Genomic DNA, 27,931 nt, shown 5'->3' on the forward strand with positions numbered 1-27,931 from the left:
ATTGCCTAGCTTTTACTGATCTTCTGCCTTGGAACCAATACCTGGTATTGATTCTAAGATAGAATGCAAAGGTTAAAAAAAAAGTTAGTGAATCTGCCTCTGCCCTGCCACTTTCTTCAATCTTTATTCCCTCTTCTCATGCTCTCTACTTCTTTTTTTAAACCCTTATATTCCATCTTAAAATCATAGATATCCGTTCACAGGCAGAAGAGTGGTAAAGGCTAGGCAATGGGGGTTAAGTGACATGTTCAGGGTCACACAACTAGGAAGTATCTAAAGTTAGATTTGAATCCAAGTCTTCCAATTCCAGTCCTAATGCTCTATCCACTGTGCCACCCAGCTACCCCAACCCATCATTTTTTATTTGTGCCAACTAAGGTCCAAAGAGAGTGAGGGACTTGTCAGGTAAGAACAGAAACATAATTCGAACTCACATCTTTGGATTCCGAATCTGATGCTCTTGAGAGAATTAGGGTTGTGCCTCCCCACCGTTCATCAAGGGACTAAGATATAAAGACTGAATGAGAAAGTTGGGGACTTAAGAAGGGGAAATGGGGAAAGCAGTAGGCTAGGAGATAGAGCTGGAGAGTGGAGAATAAATCTGAAATTCCTTTTGAATGATTCTCAGATATGAGGCTCTGCTTAGCCTGACCCCAAAGAAGAAGGTGCACACACACAGAGGCTAGACTGAGCCTTCAGTTGCTTTCCACCTGCCCCCCCTCCCCAGCCTCCCCAGCCAGGATGGGGGGCAGAGCTTGGCCAAGGGCCCTCATCTCTAGCTCAGCCCCACTAGCGCCAAGAGGGGCGTGTCTGCCTCCGGCTGCCTGCTCATTGTCTAGGAGAGGAGTTGGAGGTGGGGGGGAAGAGGGGAGTCAAGGGGAGGGGCTGGGAAGGAGGAGCAAGCTGGGTTGGGGCGGGGGAGATGCTGAGGCTCCCGGGGCGGAGGAGAAGTAGGAGGCGTTGGAAGGGAGGGAGGGAAAGGGGCATCTGGAGGCTGGGTGTCTCTTCTCTCCACTGGATTTTCCCATGAGCTGTGAGTGAGCCGGTTTGGGCTGGGCTGGGCTGGGCTAGGCTGAAGCTGGGGCTGGGGTGGGGTGGGGGGGCCTCTCCATGGTACAAAAGACCAGTATGTCTCGGGCCTCTTATCCACCCACCCAGGATATCCCGATGGAGGTCTTCGACCCCAGCTTACAGGTAAGCTATGGGGTGGGAGATGGCCGGCTGGCAGAGATGGGGGGAGGCTGGTGGGGAAAGAAGGCAAGCAGGGAGCCGGGAGAGGTTCAAAGGGACCTCTTTGAAAGACCTCGGGAGCTCTGGCCAACAGGAGAGAGGATGCCAGGGAAGAAGGAGTTAAGCCCTAAGGAGCTGGGGGGGGTGCTGTTCCATGCCTCCCCCATACCTGATGGGTTAATGATTGATGGCTGATTGGCACTGAGGCAGCTAGATGCAGAGGTGGGGAGACTAGACAGGGGCTTGATAGCAAGGGTCCCTGCTGTTCACCTTCTTTCCTCCTGGTGCCCTGACCATTCTGACTACAGGCTGTGTGTGTGTGTTTGTGTGTGTGTGTGTGTGTGTGTGTGTGTTGGGGGTGGGGGGGTGATCTTTCTATAGGTGGCCCAAAGGGCTGATTTTTAAATCTACAGGATTGGCTTGGGGTGAGGAAGAAATAGGAAGGGAGGCTGGAGAGGAAGTTGGTGTAGAGGGAGGTAGCTTTCTAGGGGAACCAGGCATGAGGATGAGGAGGATGCTCTAGAGACAGCAAAAGCAATGGGTGAGGCATTGGTGGAAGGGCTGAGGACAGTGTCAACAAGACACCAAACCTCTGGGTGGCTGAAGGTAGGGCAGCTAGGGAGTAAGTTGCTGCCAAGGGACAGGCACTCAGGGCAATGGAGGCCCCAAACCAGGGGAATGGCACAGGAATCAGCATTACCAGGCCATTTCAGATCTTGACTAGGGATTATTCTGCTTTTCCCACTGGCTAACTCTAGACAAGAGCATCCCCCACCACCTTTACCCCAAACCCTGCCCCCTAGATATAGACTACTCCAATACAGACTTGCAATTTCCTAGAGCCTTAAAAGGCACCCCAAAGTTTGAAAAGTTGGGTGAATGCCAACCCATATGGGGATAGGAAGAACAATACCACCTGAGGGGGAGTACTTCTGACACGCTCCCCACCTTGCACACATTCATGTGCATTTATCTGAGTTTTGCTACCAAGTTGCCCCCCAAAAGTGAGACATTCCCTGATGTGATATAGACCCACAATCTGGACGGTGGGGCACGAGGTAGCAATACTAAGCTGAGCAGCTACCAGGACTAGGAATTTCCCTATTTCAGCCCTGAACCCAGTGATAATTGCCTCTTCCCATCCTGCTCCCCAGGCCTCTAAAACATAGAAGGTGGTGGTGGAGGTAACATTAACCTCTCCCTTGCTGTCTGCCTCCAGGAAATACTTTGTGGGAATGTGGCTCAATGGGTGTGAGACCTAAAAATATCCCCCACCTCCCACCCCAGGCCCCTTGGAGCCAAGAGGCAGCTGGCTTGGGCCTTCTCCTCAGCTGTCCCCTGTCTTTCCTCCATGCCACTCCCTACTTCCCTTGCCTTCAGTGGGGGTGGGGAATAAGTCAGGGAGCAGGTGAGGGGTTCCTCCTATTAACTCACTGTGTGACCTTGGGCAAGTCAGCTTTCCTCTCTGAGCTTCATTTCCCTCATCTGTAACATGAGAAGGGTGGATTAGATGTTCTTTAAGGTTCCTTCTAGCTCTGAAATTCTGGGTACAATTCCTTCCACCTCCCTCCCTCTCTAGGCTTATCCCTGGAGCGAGGTCTCTTTGGAATGGTGCTGGTAGTTGGGGGTGGAGTACTTTGAGTCCCAGAGCTTCTTTAGGGAGTTTCTAGATGCTCCTTCCCCCTAAATACCACCCCCTCCTCCTTGGGACTTACTATCTCAACACATTAGTTCCCTCCCCCTTTAAATTCAGAGGTTAAAGTTATAGAATCATAGACTTAAAATTCCAGGGACCTTAGAGGTCTAGAGGATCAAGGTTCAAATCTGCCCCCAGACACTTCCTAGCTGTGAGACCCTGGGCAAGTTATTTAACCCCATATACTTAGCCTTGTTGCTTTTCTGTCTTAGAACTGATGCTAAAACAGAAGGTACTTTAAAAAAAGAGGTCAATGATTCCAGGTTCATCATTTTACATGTGAGGAAATGGAGGCCCAGAAAGGTTAAGTGACTTGCCCAGTGTCACATATCTGGTTAGTGTCTGAGATAGGATTCAAATCCAGGTTTTCCTGACTCCAGCTAAGTTTGTATAACCTTATGACCTGTCCAGAGGTAGATGGGATAGTATCATCCCTCTTTGGGGCAGCAAAGGCCAGAGCAGGGGAGGGATTTGGATTTATTGAAGGTAGGTTAAGAGGAGAGTTTTAGATTAGTCCCAGTTTGGGAAGGGGAGAGAGAAACCCTCTTACTCCCCAAAGTGGTCATGTTTCCCACACCAAGTTTGTGACCACGAGGAAGTCTTAGCCCTAAATGAGCCATCTCATGCCCCCTCCATAGTAATGGTTTTGTGTGTGTGTGTTTTTTAAAACCTTTACCTTTTGTCTTAGTGTCAATTCTAAAACAGACAAACAGCAAGGGCTAGGCAGTCAGTGACTTGCCCAGGATCACACAGCAGGGAAGTGTCTGAGGCCAGATTTGAACCCAGGTCCTCCCAACTCCAGACCTGATACTATATCCACTGTGCTACCTAGCTGTACCTCATACTAGTATTTTTTTTTAATTAAAAAAAATTTTTTTTTAATTTTTACCTTCCATCTTGGAGTCAATATTGTACATTGGCCCCAAGGCAGAAGCGTGGTAAGGGTAGGCAATGGGACCTTGCCCAGGGTCACACAGCTGGAAAGTGTCTGAGGCCAGATTTGAACCTAGGACCTCCCATCTCTAGGCCTGGTTCTCAATCCACTGAGCTACCCAGCTGCTTCCTCTCATACTAGTAGTGATGGGATTCTGTTTTCCAACTGGTTCAGATCTAGATAGAGGACCAAGGGGAGAGGAGACATTTTGTATGACATGAGAGATGATGACATGTTGGGCAACATGAAAGGAGAAATGAAAAACGATTTTGAAAGTTGTATTAAAGGTAGCATGAGGTGTAGGTTGGGAAATTTTGTTTCTTATGGAGAAAGGTGAGTCCAGGAGGTGTGGTGGGGGTGGGATTGTACTGAGGACTTGTCGAAGCCAGTGGATGGAGGGCCTGGTAATTGAGGATCAGAGGGGAGGAATGTTACCAATGGAGGTGGTGCCCCAGCTGGCTTGTTTATTTTCTAACTGGCCCCATACCTCCTCTTCTTGTGGGAGGATATAGAGGGAATATTTGTTGTTCACTAGTGGTTAGGATTTTTCATATCCCCCGTTCCCTGTTTTGTTCCCAGGTCCAGATCCCTGGTTCTCCTGTACCCCTTCCCCCTCAAATTCCTGATTGCATCTCTAAGGAATACTCTAGGTCTGATTCCCTCTTTCCCAAAGTCTTCTGATCTGAGCCTCATCCCCTGGTTCCCAGGAGGAATTGGTAGAAAGGAACACTATTCTGGTAAAGAGTTAGGAAGGCAAGGAAAATCCAAAAGGATTTTCTCCAAGAACCCGATGGGGAGTCTACACCCCAGATTTTCAATTTCTCTTTCGCTGGGGGCCACTAGCACAGAATATTCTCTCTTGGGAGGTTATGGAGAAGATCTCTCTCTCCTCTGTCTCTCCCTCTACTTCCCCATAACCAGAGGCCAGAGCTCTCTTCTTCTCAAAGGCTGCTATAGTCTGCCCAGCATCTTAATTAGCTTTTCCCAGCTAACTAGACACTGGCTCCAGCTCTGGGGAGTTGGGGCGGCTCCTCTGCTCCTTCCTCCTCATCTCCCCAGCCTGAATGTGTTATGTGTTTCATTAGCATCCCCCAGCCCCACCTCCATACCCCAGCAAATGGCTGTGGCCTGGTCCATGCCTTGGGGAAGAAGGGGGACCCTCTCAGACTGTACCACCTGGCAAAGAAGATGAAGGGTGGGGAATGGAGGAGAAGGTTACTAGGAAGGGAGGGAATTTGTGGTTACAAATCTTGGTCAGGTCTGGGGGATAGGTGAGGAGACCCCTTCTGACTTTGCCCTTATTGCCCCCCCACTAGCAAGGCAAATACAGCAAAAGGAAGGGACGCTTTAAACGCTCTGATGGCAGCACCTCCTCTGATACCACATCTAACAGCTTTGTCCGACAGGTAAGTGGGAGAGGTCAGGGATGGGAGCGGTCTGGGAGTCCTGGGAGGAGAATTTGGGATTGGAAGCAAGAATTAAGGTTGTTTCCCAGGCCTTCATCTCTAGAGTGGCCATTGGTTGCTAGTCTGGGAGCCTCTCTCCACCCCTACACTTTTTCTGTCTTTACTTAAGGTATGCTATGACTAAGCCCAGACTCTTAAGTCATCATATTCATGGCATTGGTTTATAATCCCCATCCTGTAATCACTTCTCCTGACATCTACCCCAAGACACTTGGGTCACCTAGATTCAGAGATACTTCAGAGAGAATATAGGCTTTTACCTCTACCCATTGTCCTCCTGCTCCCACCTCACTAGTAGCCTCTTCAGGCTGAGGGTAGGAATAGAGGGAGAGATCATTAGGGCTCCCTAGGTCCAAGAGGGATAGTTGGCTCTATCCCTAGAACACCGAGGCCCCCTAGAAAATTCTGATCTAAAAATAGCTAGAGAAAATCTATCCACACCGATTCTTTGAGGAGATATAGATTGGGGGTGGGAGGCAGTGTTCAGAAGGAAGAGAGAGTGAAATCAGAGGCAGAGGGTTTTAAACCAGAAATACTGACTACAGTGTGATGAGCAATATTGGGAAAGCTAGTTTATGGGTCTCCTTTTCACTCTGCTCCCCTTCCTCACACCCCACTTCGTTCCACCCCCAAACCCAACCAACCAAACCCAGGCCTCAGTGAGAAGCAGTAAGAAAGGCGATGCAGTTGTCATGGCAACCATGCATCTTGACAAGGACCTGGTACCCAGAATAGATGGTGCTCCAATGGCAGAGTTCCTGGTGCTGGGGGTGGGGGGTGGGGCGGGGCACTGCTGGAGAAGAGAGACGGGGGTGAGTGGCTGGAAGGAACAGATCAGAAGGGACAGGATATACTTCCAGAGGTCACTCTTCTGAGTCCAGGAAAGGATTGAGGCTACTGAGGTTCAACCTAGTTCAAGGCAAAGTCTTCTAGTCTGTTTCCTGCCGTTTTGACTAGTTGCCCTATCATGGACCCAGAACCAACCAGAGAAAATAGTTTGGGAGTTAAACCTTCATTCCAGGGTCTCCTATCCCCTCAACAGGGGGACGTCCTTTGGTTGATCTATGTCTCTACTTGGAAGCTAAGCCAGTGCTGGAATATAAGATAAAGCCATGCCCAAGGCTGTACCTTTCTTTGGTAGAAAAATAACTCTCTGGTCTTACAGAGTTTGCTAAGCCAGGGGAGTCAGGATTATCTCTCCACACACACCATATCCCAAGTTCTCCAGCTCCTCCCCATTCCCTGCCTGACCCTACTCATAGTAGGAGAGGGTGCCCAGTTCCTGTTGTGTCTCTGGGCTAAATATACCCCAGCAGTTTGCAAATGTAGCAACTCTGCCTGAAACCTGAGCCCCCTGGGGGGAGCAGGCAGCTAGGGCAGCCCCTGCCCACCCCTTGGGGATGGGCAGAGAGGGCGCCAGCATGGAGACACCCGGCCGGACCAGACAGGCTGTGTTGGTGAGCAATGGGGTATGGGTGCATGCAGCCCCTCAGAGGGGCTTAGAAGGAGATGAGGGGTTGGTGTGGAGAACCTGTCTCCTTTGAGCCCTCTCCTTTCCTTATGGCCTTCCCATTTTCTCCCAACTGTCTCTTTCTCCCTGCTTTTCTTCCATTCTTTCTCTGAGTAGGCCCAGTCTGGAGGAGAGATGTTCAGGAATGGTGAGGGTGAATGTGGATATTTGGAATTACTCTCCTGTCTTCTTGTCTGGCATTTCCCTTCCTCAGTCTTCTATACTTAAGTTTTCCCCTGCACCCAGTTCCCTCCATTTTTGTTGTCTGTGTGAGAGGGGTTGATTGATTGAATAGTTAGTTTATTGACTGGGTGTGAGGAAGGGGCTCTTTTTGTTCCTTTTACTCTATTCTCCTTTTTTTGGTGGGGGTTCATCTCTTAAATCCTTCCTCTGGGGCAAGACTGAGGGACTTATAAGAAAGAAAACTAGCCACATTAGGAGGAAGAACTGTGGGAGGAGAAACACAGAAGAAAAACAACTGCTTGAACACATGGGCTGATGGGGATATTATTGGAGATGTAGACACTAAACAATAACTCTAGTCCAACTATCAATAATATGGAATTAGGTCTTGATCAATGATGTAAAACCCAGTGGAATTGTGTGTCAGCTAAGCAGGGTTAGAAGGGTTTGGGGGAGAAGGAAAGAACATGAAATATTTAACTAGGAGAAAATATTCAAAATAAAAAAATTTTTTTAAGAAATCCTTCCTCTGGGGATTGAGAGCCAGACCTAGAGACTGGAGGTCTTGGATTAAAATCTGACCTCAGATCTTTCCTAGCTGTGTGACCCTGGACAAGTCACTTAACCCCTATTGCCTAGCCTTTACCACTCTTCTGCCTAACCAATATGCAGTACTGATTCTAAGACAAAAGTTAAGGTTTAAAAAAAAATATCCCTTCACTGCCTGGACCCATTCTCCTTTTGGACCAGCTTAGCTATTTCCTCCTGGTCCCTTCATTCCCACTATCTCCCCCGCAACTTCCCAGACCTATTCCTCCCTAGAAAGAGCCAAAGAGCCACCATAGGGAGGTAGAACCTCTTTTTGCTTTCTGAGGAAAGGTTTCTTCCAGCTCTGACCACCCTCACAATGACATACTCCACCCCTGTTCAAACACCCCCTCACAGACGGCACAAAACCAGCCCTCGCTGCTCCCCTCACTTGTACACCCACAAGCAGTAACATAATCAGGCACACACTGTCACAGGCACATGCAGGCTGCAAGCATCCGCAAAACTCTCTCTCTGTCTGTCTCTCTGCCTCTGTTTCTCTCTCCATTCAGCCCCCCTTTCTCTAACTCAATCTCTCTTACTTTCTTTGATAATATACATAGTTGTGCTCACACATGCACACATAGAAACATTGATTTAATCACATATATGCAAAGTCAAATAATCATGGGTACCTGCAGAAAAACATGCTTATTTTTGCTGAATATCCTCGTCATTACCAACAGTCAATTGGGCACAGCTTCCAAGGCAGGTACACCTTAGCTTGAACATCCCTGTCATCTCTGTATCCTTGGGAGTGTTCAATGCTTATTCCATCTTGGGCTCCAGGGCAGAAGGCAAGGAATACTTCCATAGGTGGGAGGCTGCCACTAACATGTGCTCCAGGCTTGCTTCTTCAGTGGGCACTCTCTGGGAAGCCTTGTGTCCTTGTGGTGCTAAATAAGGAAGGGAAGGGAGTTATGACCGAAGACCCAGGCTGTGCGATGATTGTCTTTAGGAAAGGAACTCAGGTCTATGGGATGGTACCTGATAGTGCCAACCAGAAAAATTACTTCAGTGGGCATGAAGGCCTGATTATGGTGGTAGCAGTGGAGGGTTGGAGAGGGGCAGGGAAGAGTTCTGATTCTGTCCCTTGAATAAACAGGAAACAGTATAACTGCTTTTTGGTATCTGTTGCAACCAGATTCCCCTTTCCAGGTTGGAGCACCCACTTCCAGCAGTTCAGTGATCCCAATTCCAGGTCTGGGCAAACTGCAGTTGGCTAGCAGGGATGCCATGGGAGGCATGAATTAGACTCAACTGAATAAGGGGATGTAGAGAAGTGGGGAGGGCTAAGAGGCTGCAGTGACACTCATGTTGGCGTTGCTCCCCTGAGCTTATGTCCCTATCAAGTTCCCTTCCCCTCCCTTGGCCCCCAGAACAGCTGTTCCTCACCTTAATCTTGTTCAGGCGAGTGCCACCCCTTTCCTTCAATGACCCTGACCCCCTCCAACCCTTTCTTCCCATCCTCTACCCCAGCCCGTGTTCCTTCTCCCCAGTGTTTACACAATTGCTTCCCTAGAAACTGCCTTGTGGCCTCATGTCACCCCAGCTTCTGGCCTCCTTTTGTGGAGTCAACTCTAAAACTGACCACTCTTCCCTAGTATCTTCTTAATCCTGTCCAATGTTTCTTCTGCCTCTGTCTTTCTCCTCTTAGGTATTCGACCCAAACCCTGGCCACTCTTTCCCAGTATCTCCCTAGTCCTGTCCAAGGTTTTTTTTAGCTCCTTTCTTCTTGGCCTCCCTGACTCTTTCACTCTCATCCCAGAGTTCTGTTAGTCTTCATAAGTCTGTTCCCTGCCCTATCCCCGATTCTTTCCATATGCACCCAGATCCTGGTTGTCTCCTAGTGCCATCCCAACCTCTATTGTGTTACATGGAATTAACTTGTTCTTGAAAATCTCCAGTTTGGGTTGTCCTTGGTCCCCTTAATCAATTTTACTGCAATTCTGATACTGGAATGGAGGTGGGGCTCATGGTATAGGGGGAGGAGGAAAGACTGCATAGATGTCCTTCCTCTCTCCACTTCCAGGGCTCCGCGGAGTCCTATACCAGTCGGCCCTCGGACTCAGATGTATCTCTGGAGGAGGACAGGGAAGCCCTAAGGAAGGAGGCAGAGCGCCAGGCATTGGCACAGCTTGAGAAAGCTAAGGTAGGTTCATGCATGCATAGGAGATATGTTGGCTTTGTTGTTACACTTCCATTCCCACCTTCTCCTTGGATCAACCCTCAATTTCAATCCAGATCTCCTCTACTTGCAGCCGTCTCTCTAAAGAGCAATTAATATACTGGTGGGCTCTGGACAGGGAAAGAGGGGGTTTTTGCTTATTATATTTCTCCTACTCTTGCCCAGACCAAGCCAGTGGCATTTGCAGTGCGGACAAATGTGGGCTACAATCCATCACGAGGGGATGAGGCACCTGTCCAGGGCATGGCCATCACCTTTGAACCCAAGGATTTTCTGCACATCAAGGAGGTAAGGGATAGGGAAAGTGGGGCACACATGGGGAAGGGGTGAGACAAAATAACCCCAGGGCTGGGCAGTCACAGGTGGAGGCTCTCCAGAGGGAAAAACATTGGGATATGAAGGGGCATTGGTGCATAAAGAGAGGCAGAAGCTCTAGGCAGCATCCATAGGTGTTCAGACTTCAGTCAAGTAGGCTTTAGAGAAGAGATTGGCTCTTGGTGGGTGTTCAAAATGGAAACGAACTGGAAGATACATTTTGAGGGGCAACTCTATTGGACTGGGGTGGGCAAAGCTAATGAAGCTAAAGGTATTGGTAAAGGTACTTCTGGGAGGCAAAGGGATTTCTTGTAAGACAGAGGGGAGGAGTAGTAGCAGGGACTGTCTAATGGAGGGAAGCTCCACATCTTGGAGCAGGGCTGTTGTGCCCTCCCATGTGGGTCAATCTCTGCTCCCAATACCCGACTCAGTCTCTCCTTCCTGTCTCTCCTCACATGGGCAGAAATACAATAATGACTGGTGGATAGGCCGGCTGGTAAAGGAAGGCTGCGAGGTAGGCTTTATCCCCAGCCCTGTCAAACTGGACAGCCTACGGATGGTTCAGGAACAGAAGATGCGTCAGAATCGTCTCAGTTCCAGGTACCTATCCAGGGTAGGGAGGGTAGGTGCGTACGGCTGTGGTCATGCCCCTTAGAGAGGCCCAAATGTAATATCTTGATGATGCCTATTCTGATCTTGGACTTTAGCCCAGTACTCTGGGCATTGGGTTTGAGGGACAGAATATCTGGCACTAATCACTATCCATTGGTTCACTAACCAGATAGATCCAAAATTTGGAATAGGATATGGAGTGGCCCATGATGGTACTGGGACTGGGAGAGAACAGTATGGTGTCATGGGGCTAAAGAGCTAGGCCTGGCTAGACAGAGGCCCCCTCTAATATTTGGTAGCTCAGTCACTTCACCTCTGGTTCCAAAGTCTCAGCTTCCTCATCTATAAACTAGTATTGTTTACCTAAGAGGGCTGTTTAAAGAGTCAAAGAGACAATGTATAGAAATCAGTTTGTAACCTTTAAAGTCAGCTATTGGGGGGCAACAGGACTTACTAGCCAGAGGGCTGGTTTGGGCATGAAAAATCTCTGATACACACTAGTCATGTGACTGTGCACAAATCACTTAACCTCTGGGTTCAAGGCAGCTCTCCAAGTCTATAAGCTACAGATGAATTTCTGATCTATATCAATAAAGGTCATTTTCCTTTCTTTTCCTTTCCTTTTTTTTCTTTTCTTTTCTCTTCTTTTTTTTCTTTCCTTTCCTTTCCTTTTCTTTCTCTCTTTCTCTTCTCTTCTTTCATAAACCCTTACCTTCCATCACTTAGGTATTGGTTCCAAGGCAGAAGAGCAGTAAGGGCTAGGCAATGGGGGTTAAGTGACTCACACAATTAGGAAGTATTTTGAGACCATATTGGAACCCAAGAGCTCCTGACTGTAGGCCTGGCCCTTAATCCACTGAGCCACTTCAATGCCCTTGGAGGTAGTTTTCAAACTGAGTTCCCTACACCAATGATTTTCAAATTTTTTGGTCTGAAGACCCCATTTAACTCTCTTTTTCCTTTCTTTTTTTCCTTACCTTCTGTCTTTGAATCCGTGCTAAGTATTGGTTCTAACGAAGAAGAGCAGTAAGTGTTAGGCAATTGGGTTTAAGTGATTTGCCCAGGGTCACATGGCTAGGAAGTATCTTGAGGCTAGATTGGAAACCAGATCTTCTGGACTCAGGGCCTGGCTCTTTGTCCACTAGGCCCCTACACTTCCCTCTTTTACATGCTTAAAAATTATTGAGGATTCCAAAGAGCTTCTGCTCATGTGGATTTTCTTTACTAATATATACCATACTAGAAATTAAAAGTGACACATTAAAAATATGTATTTATTAATTCATTGAAAATAAGAAACCTATTACATATGAAAACAAATAACATTTTAATATTATTGAATATGAAATTATCTAATATGAAAATTAATTATCTTCTCCAAAACAAAAAAAATTGGCGAGAATGACAATTTTACATATTTTTACATATTCTTTCATTACTAATTTACTAGGAGACAGCTAGACTAGACTCTCATTGTTTTGGTTGAAGTCTAGGAAGAAAATCCAGACTCACAAAGATAGGTAGTTAGAAAAGGGAGGAGTATGTTAATAGGTATATAACATCTTAGTATTATTAGACTTTTTTTTTTAACCCTTACCTTCTGTCTTGGTATTGTGTATTGGTTCCAAGGCAGAGGAGGGTAAGGTCTAGGCAATGGGGGTTAAGTGACTTGCCCAGGGTCACAGAGCTAGGAAGTTTCTGAGGGCAGATTTGAACCTGGGCCTTCCCAGCTCTAGGCCTGGCTTTTAACTTGCTGAGCCCTCCAACTGCCCCCATATTATTATACTTTTGACCAAAATAGTTTCAACCTGGCAAACCCTGTGAAAGGGTCTCAGAGACCCTCCCGGAATTCAGAAACCACACTAATGATATCAGTGAAATCACAATTCCAGACTACTCCAAAGTCTGCTATGCTCCTCATTCTTGTCATAATTATAATTATTATTCCCATTCTTTTTATCCTAGAATCTCATCTATTATCATTATTATGTTGTCTAATCTTTTGGATGGGTTCAGATAGAAACAATCCTAGGACAGGTTGATAGCCTGATATTTCTTTCTTTTCATTGTCTTAGTATTGTAATTTAAAAGAAGAATCATGGTATAAGTACATGGAGAGCTGGCCTTAAAATCAGGAAGACCCCTCCACTGGCACATGCTGTTTGTGTGGCCTTGGGTTCAAATCCTTTAGCCCCTCAGTGTTTTGGACAACTCTGTAAGACTGATTTGCTGCAAAGCTGCCAATCTGCATCTTTAGAGTCTCCTATATGATTGACACCACAAGTTCGTTCCCTATCCCTGTATTATTTTATTATGAACAGATGGTTCCTTGGATTCTTTGCTTATGACTTAGTTCCCTTCCTCTTTCTTCCTTTTCAGCAAATCAGGTGACAACTCGAGTTCCAGTCTGGGAGATGTCGTGACTGGCACCCGAAGACCCACGCCGCCAGCCAGCGGTAAGAGCGAGCGCCTTCCCTTTTCTCAGGGGACCAGGGAGTGAAAGGGAGGGGGCTTTCCTGGAGAGATGACTCTTAGTCTGGAGCTCTATAATCCTAGTTCCCTTTCCTCATCTCCATTTGGACCTCTGGCATCTAGACAATGGAAAGGCCAACCAATCCCTCTCTACTCTTTGGCCCTGCCCCCAACATCCACCTCATCCCCATCAGGTTCTCCCCTTTCCATTAAAGGGTAAGAGATTCGTGCAGGCTGGGCACATTAGCACCACCCCCACGCCTGCCACCCACCTTCCCCCTTCATGTCTCTCCTCCCATTTCTTTGGTGGCTCCATTTCTCTCACCCTCACCCAACCCCATGTTCATTCTCCTTAGCACCTTTCATTCACCTCTTCTTCTTTCTCTTTTTTCCCCTGTTTCCCCATCCCTTTTTCTATTCTGTTCTACCCATGACCTTTTGTGTCTATCTCTGTGTGTGTATGTGTGTGTGTTGGTGTTTCTTTCTCCTGCATTCTCCTTCTGTCTATCTGTCTGTCTCCCTCTCTCACTTTCTCCTTCTCTGACCCAGGTAATGATATGACTAATTTAGCTTTTGAGTTAGATCCCCTAGAATTAGAGGAGGAAGAAGCAGAGCTCTGCGACCACACTGGCTCCCCCAAGCCTAGTGTTAGCAGTATCACCACCCCGTCTCCCCATGGCAAGCGAATCCCCTTCTTTAAGAAGGTAATCCTCCTGTTCATACGTCTGTGTTCACTCCTGTGTCCTTTGGTGGAGAGTGACAGAGATGGGGAGGGCACAGGAAATATAGGTCTGGGGGGCGAGGAAGAGACACATTTGACTCCTGTGGGCCCCTGCCCAGACACTGCTAACCTGATCCTTTGAAAGTTTGAGGTAAGGAGAAAGGGGTATGTGAGAGGGGTGCCTCTAAAGGGGGGTTTAACAAGTTCAAATCCTCATCGACACCCACCGTCTCCAAGGAGTCATTCCAACAATGACATGGCCCTCTATTTCTGTTCATGGAATTCTCCGAAACACCCTTCTACCTTTCAGAGGATGGGACCATGATGGTGCCTGACTTTATCCCTTTGTGTGGCAATGAGACCTTCCAATCTCATTTCTAACCCCCTATAGAAAAGATAAAATATTCCCCCTTTTCCCAGGGACCCGTTTCAGAGAACATGGGTTGACTTTGCCTGGTCACTAACCAGTAGGAGGCCAAAAGGATAGGGACATTTCCTTCCTCATCATCTTCATCTCATAGCCTCAGGTTGGGGAAAAAGGAGTGGAGCTGGTGGTAGGGGACGGTGAATCCTTCCACTATTCACTGGGTCTCCATCGGGGGCCAGTGGCAGGCAGGGCCCCCAAGAGACAAACCTTGCCTTCATGTGGGGCCCCTGCCCCTTTCCCTCAGCTGCTTGTCACTAACACGCATGCCTTGTTATTTCTTCTCATCCCCCTGCTCTCTACAACCCTCCTGTTTCCCTTGGTTCCTTGTCCTTTGCCCCTTGTGCCTGGGTACCCCCCTCCTTTCCCCCTCCCTACCCCCACCCAATGCTGGCAATCACTGGATCCAGCCAAACAGAAGCAGAAATCGGTAAGTAAGACAGCTTTGTGGGTCTCCTCCCGCCCCCACTGGGACACAGCAAGGAGGGTGTGGGGCTCCTGATAGCCACCTTCCCAGTTCTTCCTGCTTTGTCCCAGCCCCTACCAGTGGATGGGTCCTCCTCCCTTTGCTGTATATGGACCTTGGGACCAAGGGATGGGAGTGGGAATGGGAAGGATCACCAAGGGCTTCCCCTGCCCCCTGAATGGTGGAGAAGGGGCTAATGCTGTCCCCTACCATAGGGCCTTTCCTTTTCCTTAGGCGGAACATGTCCCCCCTTACGATGTGGTACCTTCCATGAGGCCCATTATCCTGGTGGGACCATCACTCAAGGGTTACGAGGTGAGTGTCCCCTCTGTCCTGACTTCAGATCAGAACACTAGACTTCCCTATGAGATTCCACAGAAGGGACCTCAGGAAAGATTACAGAGGATCCCCTTACCACCCAACACCACTTTGATGCAGCGAGTTCCAATCTTTTTTTTTTTTTAATTTAATTAACAAACCTTTATTTTCTTTCATTTCTGTCTCCCTTATTGAAAAAAGAAAAGCCAAATCCTTGTAATAAATATGCAGAATGAAGCAAAATGAATTTCTGCATTGGCCTTGTCCAGAAATATGTGTCTGGTTCTATCTTGAGTTCATCATCTCTCTGTCAGAGATGGGTAAGGGCCTCTAGAATTGTGACTGGTCATTGCATTGATTGGAGTTCTTAAGCCTTTAAAGTGATTTGTCTTAACTGTGTTCTTACTGTATAAATTGTTCTCCTGGCCTGTTCACTTTAAATCAGTTTATAGAAGTCTTCCCAAGCTTCTCTGAAGGCAGCTAGGTGGCACAGTGGATAGAGTGCCAGACCTGAAGTCGGGTAATTCATTTTCAAATCTGGACTTAGACTTGTCCTAGTTGTGTGGCCCTGGACAAATCACTTAACCCTGTTTACCTCAGTTTCCTCATCTGTAAAATGAGCTGGAAAAGGAAATTGTAAAACGTTCCAGTATCTTTTCCAAAAAACCCCCCAGGGGGCAGTTAGGTGGTTCAGTGGGTACCAGGCCCAGAGCTAGGATGTCTTGGGTTCAAATCTGGCCTCAGATACATCCTAGTTGTGTGACCTTGGGCAAGTCACTTAACCCCCACTGCCTGGGCCTTACTGCTCTTCTGCCTTAGAACCAATACATAATATTGATTCTAGGACAGAAGGTAAGTAAAAAAAAAAAAAAAAAAGAACCACTACCCTCATGGGGTCCCAAAGAATCAGACAAGGCTGAAAACAACTGAACAACAAAAAAGCTTCTCTGAAACCATCCTTTTCATTGTTTTTAATGAATACAAGAGTATTCTATATTTACTATGTGTTATTACTATGTAATAGCAGAATATAATATGAGCCATTCCACAATTGATGGGCACTCCCTTAATTTCCAGGTCTTTGCCCTTACTAAAAAAGCTGCTACAAATATTTTTGTTCCAATGAGCTTTTTTCCTTTTTTTGATCCCTGCAGACTATAAGCCAGTAAATAGTATGAGTAGGTCAAAGGTATGCACAATTTAGTGAATTTGGGGGCACTGTTTCAAATTGCTTTCCAGAATAGATCAATTCATCCTCCACCAACACTATGTTAATATTCCTCTTTTCCCTGCAGTCCCTCCCACTTTGTCTTTTTACATTTTTATCATCTTTGCCAGTCTGATGTGGAACTTGTGAAGTAGTTTAATTTTCATTTTTAAAATTATCTGTGATTTGGAGCATTTTTTCAAATGGGTGTCAATCCTTCTTAAAAATAATTTTTTACTTAAAAAAACAAACCTTTACTTTCCACCTTAGAATCAATACTATATATTGGTTCCAAGACAGAAGAGTGGTAAGGGCTAGGCAATAGGGGTTAAGTGACTTGTCCAGGATCACACAGCTAGGAAGTATGTGTACCTGGGACCTCCCATCTGTAGGCCTGCCTTTCTATCCACTAAGCCACCTAGCTGTCCCCTGTATCAGTCCTTCCTAAGAACTGTTGGGACCCAGGCAGGAGAAAGCTATCCAAAGCAGCAGCTACAATCCTCTTTAGTTGCCATTGTTCTGATTTCTCTCCTTCCTCAGGTCACAGATATGATGCAGAAAGCTTTATTTGATTTCTTAAAGCATCGATTCGATGGCAGGTGAGACCGTGGGGGTTCTTTCCCTATCCTCAAAGACTACCTGGCCTTTGACTCACTCTGGGGAAAGTTAGAACTGCCAAGTAACCCAGGCCAGGAATGGAAGAGTAACTAGGGACAGAGAAGTTTGATGGAAGGACCTGTGTTTGCATGTTCAACTCAGATCAAATTGCTTACCATCTCAGGAAGATGGGAGGAAGGGAGACAATTTGGATCCTGAAATTTTGGAAAATGTATATTAAAAATTGTTATTACATGCAAATGGGGAAAACAATTAAAAAATTAAACAAGGAAGGGCATAGAGTTTGGGAGAGGGGAGTAAGTTGCAGAAAAGAGGGCAAACTACTAACCATCTCCTCCTTTCCTGCCCCAGGATCTCCATCACTCGGGTAACAGCGGACATCTCTCTTGCCAAGCGTTCTGTCCTCAACAACCCCAGCAAACACATCATCGTTGAGCGTTCCAACACTCGCTCCAGTCTGGGTAAGGAGAAGGGGGTCATCTGTCTGATATGGCCAGCAGGGCCTAGAAGGATTCAGTTAGAGCAGCCAGGGTTGGGAGTGGATCTTCTTTCGCTCTCTGTTCTTCTGGCATACCTGCTTCTAAGACACTAGATGCCAGCTTTGCTACCCAGCCTGTCTTGTCCAAGGTGGGCTGATAGCTCGTCTCTCCATTTGTATCACAGCTGCCTTCCCTATCCAATGTCCAGACCCTTCCATCTGGCATCAGGCTTTGTGCTCCTTCACCGACCTCTGTATTTCTCTCTACATATGGGATGGGCCCCTTCCTCCAGTCCTCTCTTTCTATTCCCACCCTCATTCTCCACATCCATACCCCCCAGAGTCTATGTCATTCCCCCGTTGCTTGTGTGTTTCCTTCTGTGATTTTTGTGTGCCCTCCCCAGAGAGGGCATGCTAGAAAGAGCCCAGGGCTTGGAGTCAGAAGGACTGAGTTTAAGGATTCATGTCAAGGCTTATATGCTATGAGCCACTCATTCAACTTCTTTGATCCTTAGTCTTCTCATCTATAAAATGGGGATAATCATAATAATGACATTTCCTCTCACAGGGTGAGACTGTTTTCTATCAAAGCCTATCTCTCCCTTCTCCAGTATTCACATCTCTTCACCAAGTACATGCCCTTTGACCTTCCTTTTATGGTTTCTTTGATCCCTCAGCTGAGGTACAGAGTGAAATTGAAAGGATCTTTGAGTTGGCCCGGACCCTACAACTAGTTGCCCTGGATGCTGATACCATCAACCATCCTGCTCAGCTGGCCAAGACATCACTGGCCCCTATCATCGTTTACATCAAGATTACCTCCCCCAAGGTATGTTGCCCACCATCCCAGCGCCATTTTAGGGTATCCCTGTCATTCCTTGACCTGTTCTGCCAAGCAGGAAGTCCCTACCCATAGTTCAATCAGATGAGAGATTCTAGGGACAGAGACATCTTGGCCTTCCCTCCCTTCCCCATCCCATTGTCTTCCACCCAACTAATACTGGGAATCCACTTTTCATCCCACCCTCGATGTATTTCTCTCTTGTTTGGCCTTTAGTAAAGAGGGAAAGGAGGAAGAAATCTGGCTTAGTTCTCCATCAGATCTCCACTCCTTTGCCATCCTCAAACATGCCATCCATGGTAGTCTTAGAGAGATTTTGACATAGTAGTAGATTTTTGTGTGTCATAGTCTCCTGCTAACCTATGGGAATAGGAATAATGTGTTATTTGATCTTTATTATCTCCCCAAGAGCCTAGCACAGTGTTTTGTACACAGTAGATGATTAATAATTATGGAATTGAGGTCCAAATGGCTGACCTAGGGAGAAGAGGAGAGATGGAGAACAAAACCTATAAATCAGTGTTAGAAGAGGTAGGTGCTTCAACCTAAAGAAGATAAAGTGAGAAGGCAGCTTAATTACATCCTGCAAGACCTTCAAAGTTGTCATCTTCATGGAAAGATGAGGACCTTGCTGCTTCTCATTGCTACAGAGAGAAGGAGGTTATAGCCATGGTAGGAATAATTTGTTAATCCCAAGCAAAAGGTTTCCTAACAAGGATTGGTGTAAGACCTGAGATCAGTAGGTCAAAATATCCTGTGACTTCTCAAAGAATTTCACCCAGTCTACGGGTAGAGGCTGGGAGTGGAAGAGGGTATTGGAAAAAAAAATCTCTTTAGGTCTGTCTCAGGCATAAGAGCATCCATCTTCTTTGATTTTGATGTAGCCTCCTATTTATAAGCACATAGTGGGTATGATATAAATGCTTTATCCCTTCCCCCTCCCTTCTCCTCTTGTCCTGCTTCTGGCCCTTCTCCCAAGGACCTGATATTCCCTTAAAACAGGGTACTTAACCCCCAAGGACCTGATATTCCCTTAAAACAGGGTACTTAACCCCCAGGGACTTCTCCCCTATGGCCCCACCTCACCTCTTGTTTCTCTCTCCCTGCTTCCTTCCCATCCCTCAAACACAGGTACTCCAGCGGCTCATTAAGTCCCGAGGAAAATCTCAGTCCAAACACCTCAATGTTCAGATAGCAGCGTCAGAAAAATTGGCACAATGCCCACCTGTGAGTATTATTTCTCTCTCCCTTCCAGTGGAAGGACTAAATAGGAGGCAGAATTCTTTGTCACAGTAGAGCAGATATACAAAGTACTTTGATATCCTTTGATGATGGGTACCACTTGGACTAACCATGGATAAAAGAAGCCTTTCCTGGTTCTTTTTAATGCTCATACCTTTCCTCTGAGATTATCTCCAGTTTATCTTATATCTATCTTATTTGTGCGTAGTTGTTTGCATGTTGTCTTTTGTAGTAGTAGATTGCTCCCTGATGGCAGGGACTATTTTTGCCTTTTACTATATCCATAGAGATTAGCTTAGTCCCTGGCATATAGGACTTAATAATAAGCACATAGGTGCCGAATAAATGCTTATTGCCTTGATTTGTTTATGGGCACAGGATGATTCTTCCAGCTCAGAATAGTCAGGAGATACTCATGTGGGTTTCTCCCTCTGGACTCACCATGGCCCCTCTTCTTTGTCCTTTTCCCTTATTCTACACCTCCTTCCTAACCCTTCCCCACCATTCCTAATCCTTTGGTCACACCAACATGGCATGGTGGACAGATCATTAACTTTGGATGAGGTCTTGGACTCCAATCCAAGCTGGACTATTTACTATCAGAGTGACCTCAAGAAAGTCATTTGATCTCTTGGAGCCTCAGTTTCCTCCCCTGTAAAGGGATAGGTTTGGACTAGCCCAATTTCTAAGCTCTCTTCTTCTTGGCTCCACTCCCAGCTGATCCTAGATAACTCCCCTTCTCCTCTATAGGAAATGTTTGACATCATCCTGGATGAGAACCAACTGGAGGACGCCTGTGAGCATCTGGCAGAATACCTGGAGGCCTATTGGAAAGCTACCCACCCACCTAGTAGCACACCACCCAACCCGCTGCTCAACCGTACCATGGCCACAGCAGCTCTGGCTGCCAGCCCTGCCCCTGTCTCCAACCTCCAGGTACAGGTGCTCACCTCTCTCAAGCGAAATCTGAACTTCTGGGGTGGGCAGGAAGCCTCCCAGCCAAGCACTGGTACATCCCCACTACAAGAGCATGCTCTTTAGTGGGCATCATTTCCCAGCTACCCATCCATTCCAGCAGCAGCAGCAGCAGCTTGGGATCTGAGGGCAGAGGACATGGGGGCAGGGAGAATTTTGTTTTGTAAAAAAGTGGTAAGCAGCTGCTATTGTCTCTGTGGTCTTTGTTTAATTATGGCCCACCAAGTAAGCAAATTTCTGGGCTATATTCCTGACCTTGGTACCCAGCTGTAGTACACTTTGGAACATGGAATCATGTCAAAGCTTCAAGGCAGCTAGATAGCTCAGTGGACAGAAAGCCAGGCCTGGAGATTAGAGGTCCTGGGTTCAAGTGTGGCATCGGATACTTTCCAGCTGTGTCATCCTGGGCAAGTTACTAGCCCTTACCCCTCTTTTGCCTTAGAATTGATACTTAGTGTTGATTCTAAAATGGAAGGTAAGATTTAAAAAAAAAAAAAAAAAAAAAAAAAGGAAAAACAAAACAAAGTCAGAGCTGAAAAGTACCACAGAATTCATCATGGAGTTGGAAAAGACTTTAGAGATCACTTATCTAACCTTCTCATTTGCCAATGAGGGAAATCAAGGTCCAGTGTGTCTTATTTCAGGAAATGAGTAGTAGAGCTGAGATCCAAATCTTGGCTCTCTGATTTCAAATCCAGTGCTCTCTCCCCTGTACCGCATTGAGCTCTAGAGAAGGAATGTGACTTGATTTGGATGCCTGATTCTACCCATTGGCACCATTACCAAGTAGAGGAAGCAGTCAGGCAGGAATCTCATTGGAAAAACACTTCTATGAGACATTAAATAAAAAAAGAGAATCTTCTACAGGGGGTTCCCTAGAACCCAGAGAGACCACACAATAGGCTCCTTAGAGATGGATCCTTGGAGCTGGGATTCTTAATCTGGGGTCTATAGACCCCTTAGAGGTCCATGGATAAATTTCAATTTTGAAAGGAAAAAATACATCTTTATTTCCACTAAGCCCTAAATGAAATTTAGCATTTCTTTCAATTATTAAAAAACACTAGGGCTCCACAGACTTCAATAGACTGCCCAAGGGTCCATGAAACAAAAAAATTAAGAACTCTTGCAACAGAGGGACCCTGGGCTCTCTGAATTGATGAATTCCATGAACTGATACTATGCCATCCCTTTCTCCCTTGAATTGTACCCCTCACCTCCTGCTTCAGAGCTTTCCTGAGAATTCACACCCAATTCCTCAAGTACAAAAGCTGTCCCTCTGTGGGATCCTTCCGTGTCAGGGCTATATCCCTTCACTCAGTACAGCACAGTACTTTCATATCAACAGAATTCTGGATGCCTGAGCATTTGATTTTCATTCCTTTTCAGCTGGGGATAAAGGTTCAGAATTTTTCCAACCTCATGCTTTGGGGTGGGGTTTGCTTTAGTATTAACCCTTAATTCCAGCATGTGAATGGATGTGAATTGCATGGGAACTTGGTGATGGAGGGTGGGGGGAGGAGAGTGTTGTAGGGGATGTTTTATGGGGCCTTGAAGAAGGGGGGTTAGTGCCAGGGGTGTGTGGGATGAAGGAGCCCAGATCATTCTTTGGCTCCTTAAAGGGGAATAACCATTTCTAACTAAATAGCTCCTTAGACTGTAATGGAGCAATTAGTCACCCTAACTGGAGCAATTATTAACCTGAACTAAGTATTAATGAGTGGGATTCTAATGAGATTTGTTTTTTAGTGATTATGAACACAAATGGGACATTAATGCTAGGTAGCACCAAGAGAGCATTAATGCTTATTCATGGTAACCAAACTTGGTACCACTAGCTCACTGGCTATTATTTATGCCCATGATTTTACCTGACATTGATGAACAATTATAAGCACATCGTGGATGATAGAAACCCAGGTTGGGCATTTCCCAACCACCTTCTCAGCTGGCAAATGGGGTGAATCCCTAGCAAAAGTCTCTAGACACTTGCCAAGGGCTAGAATCTTGGGGGGTTTTGCCTAGTCTTAAGGAGGGCATCCTATTCTTAAGGAGAGCAGGATGTCCTCCTTAGCCCAACCTATTGCCAATGGGCAAGCCAGTGCCAAGCCTATGTGCCCAGCCTTTCCTCTGGAGAGCCCCTTAAGGAAAAAGTGCCTCCTTCAACCCAGTTACTACTGGATCCCTGCTGGTGGGGGAGTTGTAGGGGCGCCCCTCTGCCAATCGGGGTGCTCAGGCGTGGCTACTAACTTTCCCTTGCTTTTGTGTTTTTCTCACTTGTTGCCTGTTCTGCATGGTGTGTGCCGCCTTACTGCTAACCAGGGAGCCTACCGCGTGCCTGGGGACCAAGCACCCGAGCGGGCAGTGGGAGAGCGCGCCAGCTTACATGAGTACCAGGGTGAGCCCCAAGGCCACCACACCGGCAGCAGCCACCCTCCTGGCCGGGTAGGCACTCTTCGGTCACTGTCCCGCCAGGACACTTTTGATGCTGACGCCTCAGGCAACCGTAACTCTGCCTACATAGAGCTGGGGGACTCTTGTGTTGACATGGAGACTGACCCCTCTGAGGGCCCAGGGCCCGGAGACCCCGCGGGGGGCAACTCTCCCCCTGCCCGACAAGGCTCCTGGGAGGAGGAAGAGGAAGAAGAGGAGCTTCCGGACAACCGAAATCGGGCCACGCCCCGGGGCCCTGCCAAACCCCAGTATTGTCCAGAAGGGGGCGGGACCATGCTGGGCCGGAACAAGAACGAGCTGGAGGGCTGGGGGCGAGGAGTCTATAACCGCTGAGGTTGCGGGGCTGGGGTGGGGAGGAGATAGGTTTCTAGGTAAGGAAAGAGGGCAAATACTGACCAACCTGGGGAGCTAGGAGAAAAGCGGGGTGGCTCATCGCCTGGGGGCATCATGTCACCCTACGGAGTTGCGATAGCTTTCCCTCTGGGGGGAGGGTATCTGGCCTGGAGGGCCGGCTGGTGTGGAACTATCCTCACCCCTGAGGAGGTTATCTCGCAGCCACTCCTGGCAGCGCCTTGCCCGCCCTTCTGTGAGGGGTTATCTCACCTCTGGGGTATAATTCGCCCCTCTAGGGGGATCTCTCACCCCCCTGGGATGCCTTTACTTCACTCTTTCTTTAGAAGAGTACTTAGGTATCGTGTATTCTCCTACTACTCTGTGGGGTGTGACCTCACTTCCCAATGGGGGGGTGGAATGGCCCTTCCAGGGGTGGGTGGGGTCTCACTTCTTGGGGGGGATAATAACCCTGCCCTTCTCGGATGCCTTTTGCTTTCTCTTGTGGGATATCATCCCGCTTCGGGGGAAGTGGGGAGAGAGGGAAAGGGAATAATAGGGGGAAAAAGGAAATAATCTATTATCCGGCTAAGGGGAAGTGAGTCTCTTGTGGGAATGAGCTAAATGCCCTTCCCTAGGCGGTTTACCTTCTTCGATTTAGGGCGTTTTCTCCCCCAAAGGAAGGGAAAGTACATTAACCCTTTCAGCCCCAGGTCATAATAGAAAGTCCTAATAGGATTGGCCCCTCCACCTCCCGCCTACTCTAAGGGAGCTGGGATGGGTGGAGAAGAAGGGTACTTCCTAGATTGAGAAATGCACAGAACATTCTTTCCATGAGACCTATCTCCTCCCTTGAACCCTACACCCGACTCCCTCCTCATCCTCCAGTTTCTTGGCAGCTTTGTAAGGAGTTCGGGGTTAAAGGACGGAGCTTCGAGCTCAGTCCCGTTCATTTTGGTGGGGAGGGGTCTTGGGTGTGAGTGCGTAACCAGCATCAAATTCACGATCACGGGATCACAGATCCCAGGGCGGGTCTGGGCCCAGTGCCTCAAACACTTGAGGGAGGAGGAAGATGGGAACCTCCCCCTTTCTTGGGGCTCATCTGTCCACCTCCATGCTTCAGCCTCTGTCCCCTGTCCTGTGACCTTTGCTTCCTATTGCCAGTACACTTTACTCTTGCCAAGCCTAAACGAGAGGAGTCTCTCTCCTCTCCCCACACCCTTAACTCCATGCCTCTGTGGTATGGTACCCATGGTAGGCTGTTCCCTGTCTCTTCTGGAAACCAAAAAACTGTTTTCCCTATTCTTGCCCTGGAGACCAGTCCTATTTCCCTGGCCCAGGCTTAGCAAGAAGAGAGGCCAGGACCTTGGCTGGCATTGGGGTAGTGCCCTCACCCTATGGGCATTGCCCCATACTGACCTCAGCTTCTCCCTTTGGAGCCCCCTGCTCGCTGCTGCTCTGTGTCTGCCTCTTGTGTTATTAACTCCATCTCCAAGTCCTCAATGCTCTGAAGAGAGGCTCGAGGCCTCCTTGAGACCATCATCGTCTCCCATCCCACTTAGGGTTGTCATCTTGACTTGGTGTTTGTATTACCCCCCCAGCTCTCTCCGGGGAAGAGAACCATTTGTGCCAATGGGGTCTGGGCCCTGCCTGCCTCAGGGATGGGCACCATCATGCCTGTCTCACCACCTCCTGTGCCAACTTTGTCCCCAACCCCTCGCTCTCTTGGGGGGGGGTAGGTGGGGACATAGCTTCTACTCACCTGTTGGAAGACACCACTGCCCGGCCTCTCCCCCTTCTCTCTGTCCCTCCTCCTTCAGGACATCTCCCCCTCTCATCTCTTGGTTGAGTATTTTGCCAGATATATATTCAAACAAACAAACAACCGTCACCCTCCCCTCCCCAACCCTGTCCTGTCCCCAAGCCTGGTCCTTTTTCACCACCATGCATGTGGGAGCAGGTGCGTGCATGGACATACTTGTGAGCTGACATGCATGGGAGAGGGAGGGGGTTCGTGGGACCAATAGTTGGCAGGGGGAGGGGTGGGAGCTATGAATAAAAAGTGCCAGAGCTGTTGATTCAAAGAGAAAGTCACCTCATTTTCATACTGTTGTGCAACTCATTTCCCCAAGGTTTATCTCATTCAAAAAGCACAGAAATGGCTTAGCCCTGAGTGGGCTTCCTTTGCCTCTGCTCCCTACTTTCCTCCCAAGTCTGTGGGCACAGAGAGAGGAAAAACAATGGGGAGGAAAGGGGGAAGGTGAGTGGAGCAGGATGACTGCCATGAATGAAGGAATCAAGACAGTTTTTGCACAGTTTTCTGAAATGGTACTCAATTCCCCCCCCACCCCGCCCCCCAATTGGAAATACAGGATCTTGGCTGCTCCCTCTAAGGAGTTGTCTGCCCTACATCTAATGCCTTGACCACTGATATCCCTCACAGACCAGAGCAACTCAGTTCAACTCTACCCCTTACTGTCTTATCACATCACCACCTCTGCCTGGTACGGTGGAAGAGAGCTCAGATCTGGCTATGAGAAGTTCTAGAAAGCACAACTTTCTTGTGCTTAGTCAGACTTCCTAACGTTTAGAGATGTCATGGAGACACCTCATCCCATGAAAGACCTAACAGGTGCCAGAGATCTGGGGTGCCCAGTCAATCCTTTCTGAACTTTTTACAGCTGACAGGATATGCAGGAGGTAGAAGTTTTGATGCCAGTTACCAGAGAGCCTCCCCCATCCTTTCCCTTCCCTCATTTCTCTCTATCCCCAACATGTACATTCTCCTTTCTACTCCCAAGTCCTATAGGGTTGCATGTCTAGGAAATTATATATATATATATGTATGTATATATGTATATATATATATATATATTCTTCTAATATGGGTTTTTCTCTGTTGAATGTGGGTAATTTTTTAAAAAGTCACTGGGACAGGGTCTACATTCTACTGGAGAGAGCAAGGGAAACACAGTATGTACATAGATAAGTAAATCTAGGGGCAGCTAGGTAGCATAGTAGATAGAAAACAAAGTAGACAGAAAGATAGAGTCAGACACTTCCTAGTTGTGTGACCCTGGGCAAATTACTTAACCCTTATTGCCTGGCCTTTGCCACTCTTTTGCCTTTAAAACAGAAGGTAAGGGTTTAAAAAGTAAATCTAAGGTATCGCTAATAGCAAACAGCATGAAAAAAGCATCCTATGTGTAGGATCTGGTACCTGAGCTGAGCTGAAGGAAGCTGGGGATTCTAAGAGATAAGCCAGAAGTCCATCTCCCATATAGAGGAAAACCTATAAAGTGGCACAGAATTAGCTGATGGAATGTTTTGAGAGATTATTAGTAGGCCATTTGAACTAGAGAAGTCTGTACAGGAGAATAATGTAAAATGAATGGAAAGGTAGATGGGAGCCAGACTTTGAAGGCTTTTCAATGCCAGCTGATTAATTTGCATTTTATCCTAGAAAAATTAGGGAGCCAAATGAAGATTTTTGAGCTGGAGAATGACAGATATAAGTTTCAGTAATACTGGTTTGACAACTATCTGGAAGATGACAGAGTATGTGCCATGTAGTAGGAGCTAAACAAATGTTTGTTGTTTAACAACAAAGGGAAGAAACCAGAAACAAGATTGATTAAGATTATATCATACATGTAAAAAATTTTAGGGGGAAAAAAAAGGTTATATTGCAATAATCTAGGCAAGAGGTAATGAGGACCTGAACTAGGAGAGCAGCCATGAGAGTTTGGGACTATATAATCTCAATTTAGAAGTCATCTATGTAAAGAAAATAATTGAATCCATGAGAGTAGAGGAGACCAGGGCAGCTAGGAAGCACAGTGGATAGAGTGCCAGGTCTAGAGTCTATGAAGGACCTGAGTTCAAATCTGATCTCAGACACTTCCCAACTGTGTAACCTTAGGCAAGTCACTTAACCTTAATTGTCTGGCCTTTGCCACTCTAGTATCTTAGAATTGATATTAGGACAGAAGGTAAGAGTTACTTTAAAAAAAATGTAGATGAGACCATCAAAAGGGAAAATGTAAAGTGAGGGAAGAGATGGAGTCTTGGAGGACACACATGTTTAGTGAATAGGAAATGAATTCTAATCCTACAAAGAAGACTGAGGAGGAGTGGTCAGACAAGTAAGAGCAGACAAAAGAGAATATGTCATGGAAAGCAAAGAAGAATATCCCTCAGGAATTGGTGTCAAAGGCTACAGAAAGGTCAAAGAGATGAAGTGGATATGACACTTTAGAGAGGTGGATATGACACTTTAGAGAGCACTGGATATGACAGTTTAGAGAGCACTGATAACTTTGAAGAGAACAGTTTTTGTTGAGTGATGAAGTCAGAAGCTAGACTGCAAGAGATAGAAAAGTAAAGGGAGTGGTGGGAGAAGAAATGGAGTTAAGTATAGGCAGCCCTTTCTAGAAGTTTAGCTTGGAGATGGACAAGAGATGTAGAATAATAATATCTTGAGGGGATGGTTGGGTCAAAAAGAAATTTTGAAGGATGGAGGAGACCTGGGTGTATTTGTAGACAGTGGAAAAGGAGCCTTTGGAGGAGGAGAAATGGAAAAGGAGAGGATGAGGGAGCAGTATACTCATCTTTTTTTAAGCATTTTTTTAAATTTAGAATACTTTTCCATGGTTACATGATT

At 47.0% G+C, this 27,931-nt stretch overlaps 1 protein-coding gene across 3 annotated transcripts; it reads left to right on the forward strand.

Moving 5' to 3' along the window:
• The first annotated feature begins 1,110 nt into the window (after nucleotides 1-1,110).
• On the forward strand, nucleotides 1,111-23,271 carry CACNB1 (calcium voltage-gated channel auxiliary subunit beta 1). Of its 3 annotated transcripts, XM_044676232.1 has the most exons (14): nucleotides 1,111-1,194; nucleotides 5,177-5,266; nucleotides 9,640-9,759; nucleotides 9,961-10,083; nucleotides 10,574-10,710; nucleotides 13,102-13,178; nucleotides 14,750-14,769; nucleotides 15,040-15,120; nucleotides 16,871-16,929; nucleotides 17,300-17,409; nucleotides 18,104-18,255; nucleotides 19,399-19,494; nucleotides 20,260-20,445; nucleotides 22,807-23,271. In XM_044676232.1, exons 1-14 carry the CDS (start codon nucleotides 1,111-1,113, stop codon nucleotides 23,269-23,271), a joined length of 1,800 nt encoding a protein of 599 aa, XP_044532167.1. The 3 variants fall into 3 exon arrangements, with proteins under 3 accessions (XP_044532167.1, XP_044532168.1, XP_044532169.1); XM_044676233.1 differs by lacking the exons at nucleotides 14,750-14,769; nucleotides 22,807-23,271 and adding an exon at nucleotides 13,744-13,898 and having other exon boundaries at nucleotides 20,260-20,667; XM_044676234.1 differs by lacking the exons at nucleotides 1,111-1,194; nucleotides 5,177-5,266; nucleotides 14,750-14,769; nucleotides 22,807-23,271 and adding exons at nucleotides 6,731-6,783; nucleotides 13,744-13,898 and having other exon boundaries at nucleotides 20,260-20,667.
• Nucleotides 23,272-27,931: the final 4,660 nt, after the last annotated feature.

This window comes from Gracilinanus agilis, chromosome 4 (genome assembly GCF_016433145.1).
Source record: "Gracilinanus agilis isolate LMUSP501 chromosome 4, AgileGrace, whole genome shotgun sequence".
NCBI classification, from domain to species: domain Eukaryota; kingdom Metazoa; phylum Chordata; class Mammalia; order Didelphimorphia; family Didelphidae; genus Gracilinanus; species Gracilinanus agilis.

Excerpts from the sequence above, each read along its gene's own strand:
- CACNB1 (XM_044676232.1), top strand. The coding sequence starts at position 1,111 with ATGGTACAAAAGACCAGTATGTCTCGGGCCTCTTATCCACCCACCCAG. Across the intron at positions 9,760-9,960 it reads CACAGCTTGAGAAAGCTAAG|ACCAAGCCAGTGGCATTTGC; the intron begins GTAGGTTCATGC and ends ACTCTTGCCCAG. Across the intron at positions 16,930-17,299 it reads AAGCATCGATTCGATGGCAG|GATCTCCATCACTCGGGTAA; the intron begins GTGAGACCGTGG and ends TTCCTGCCCCAG.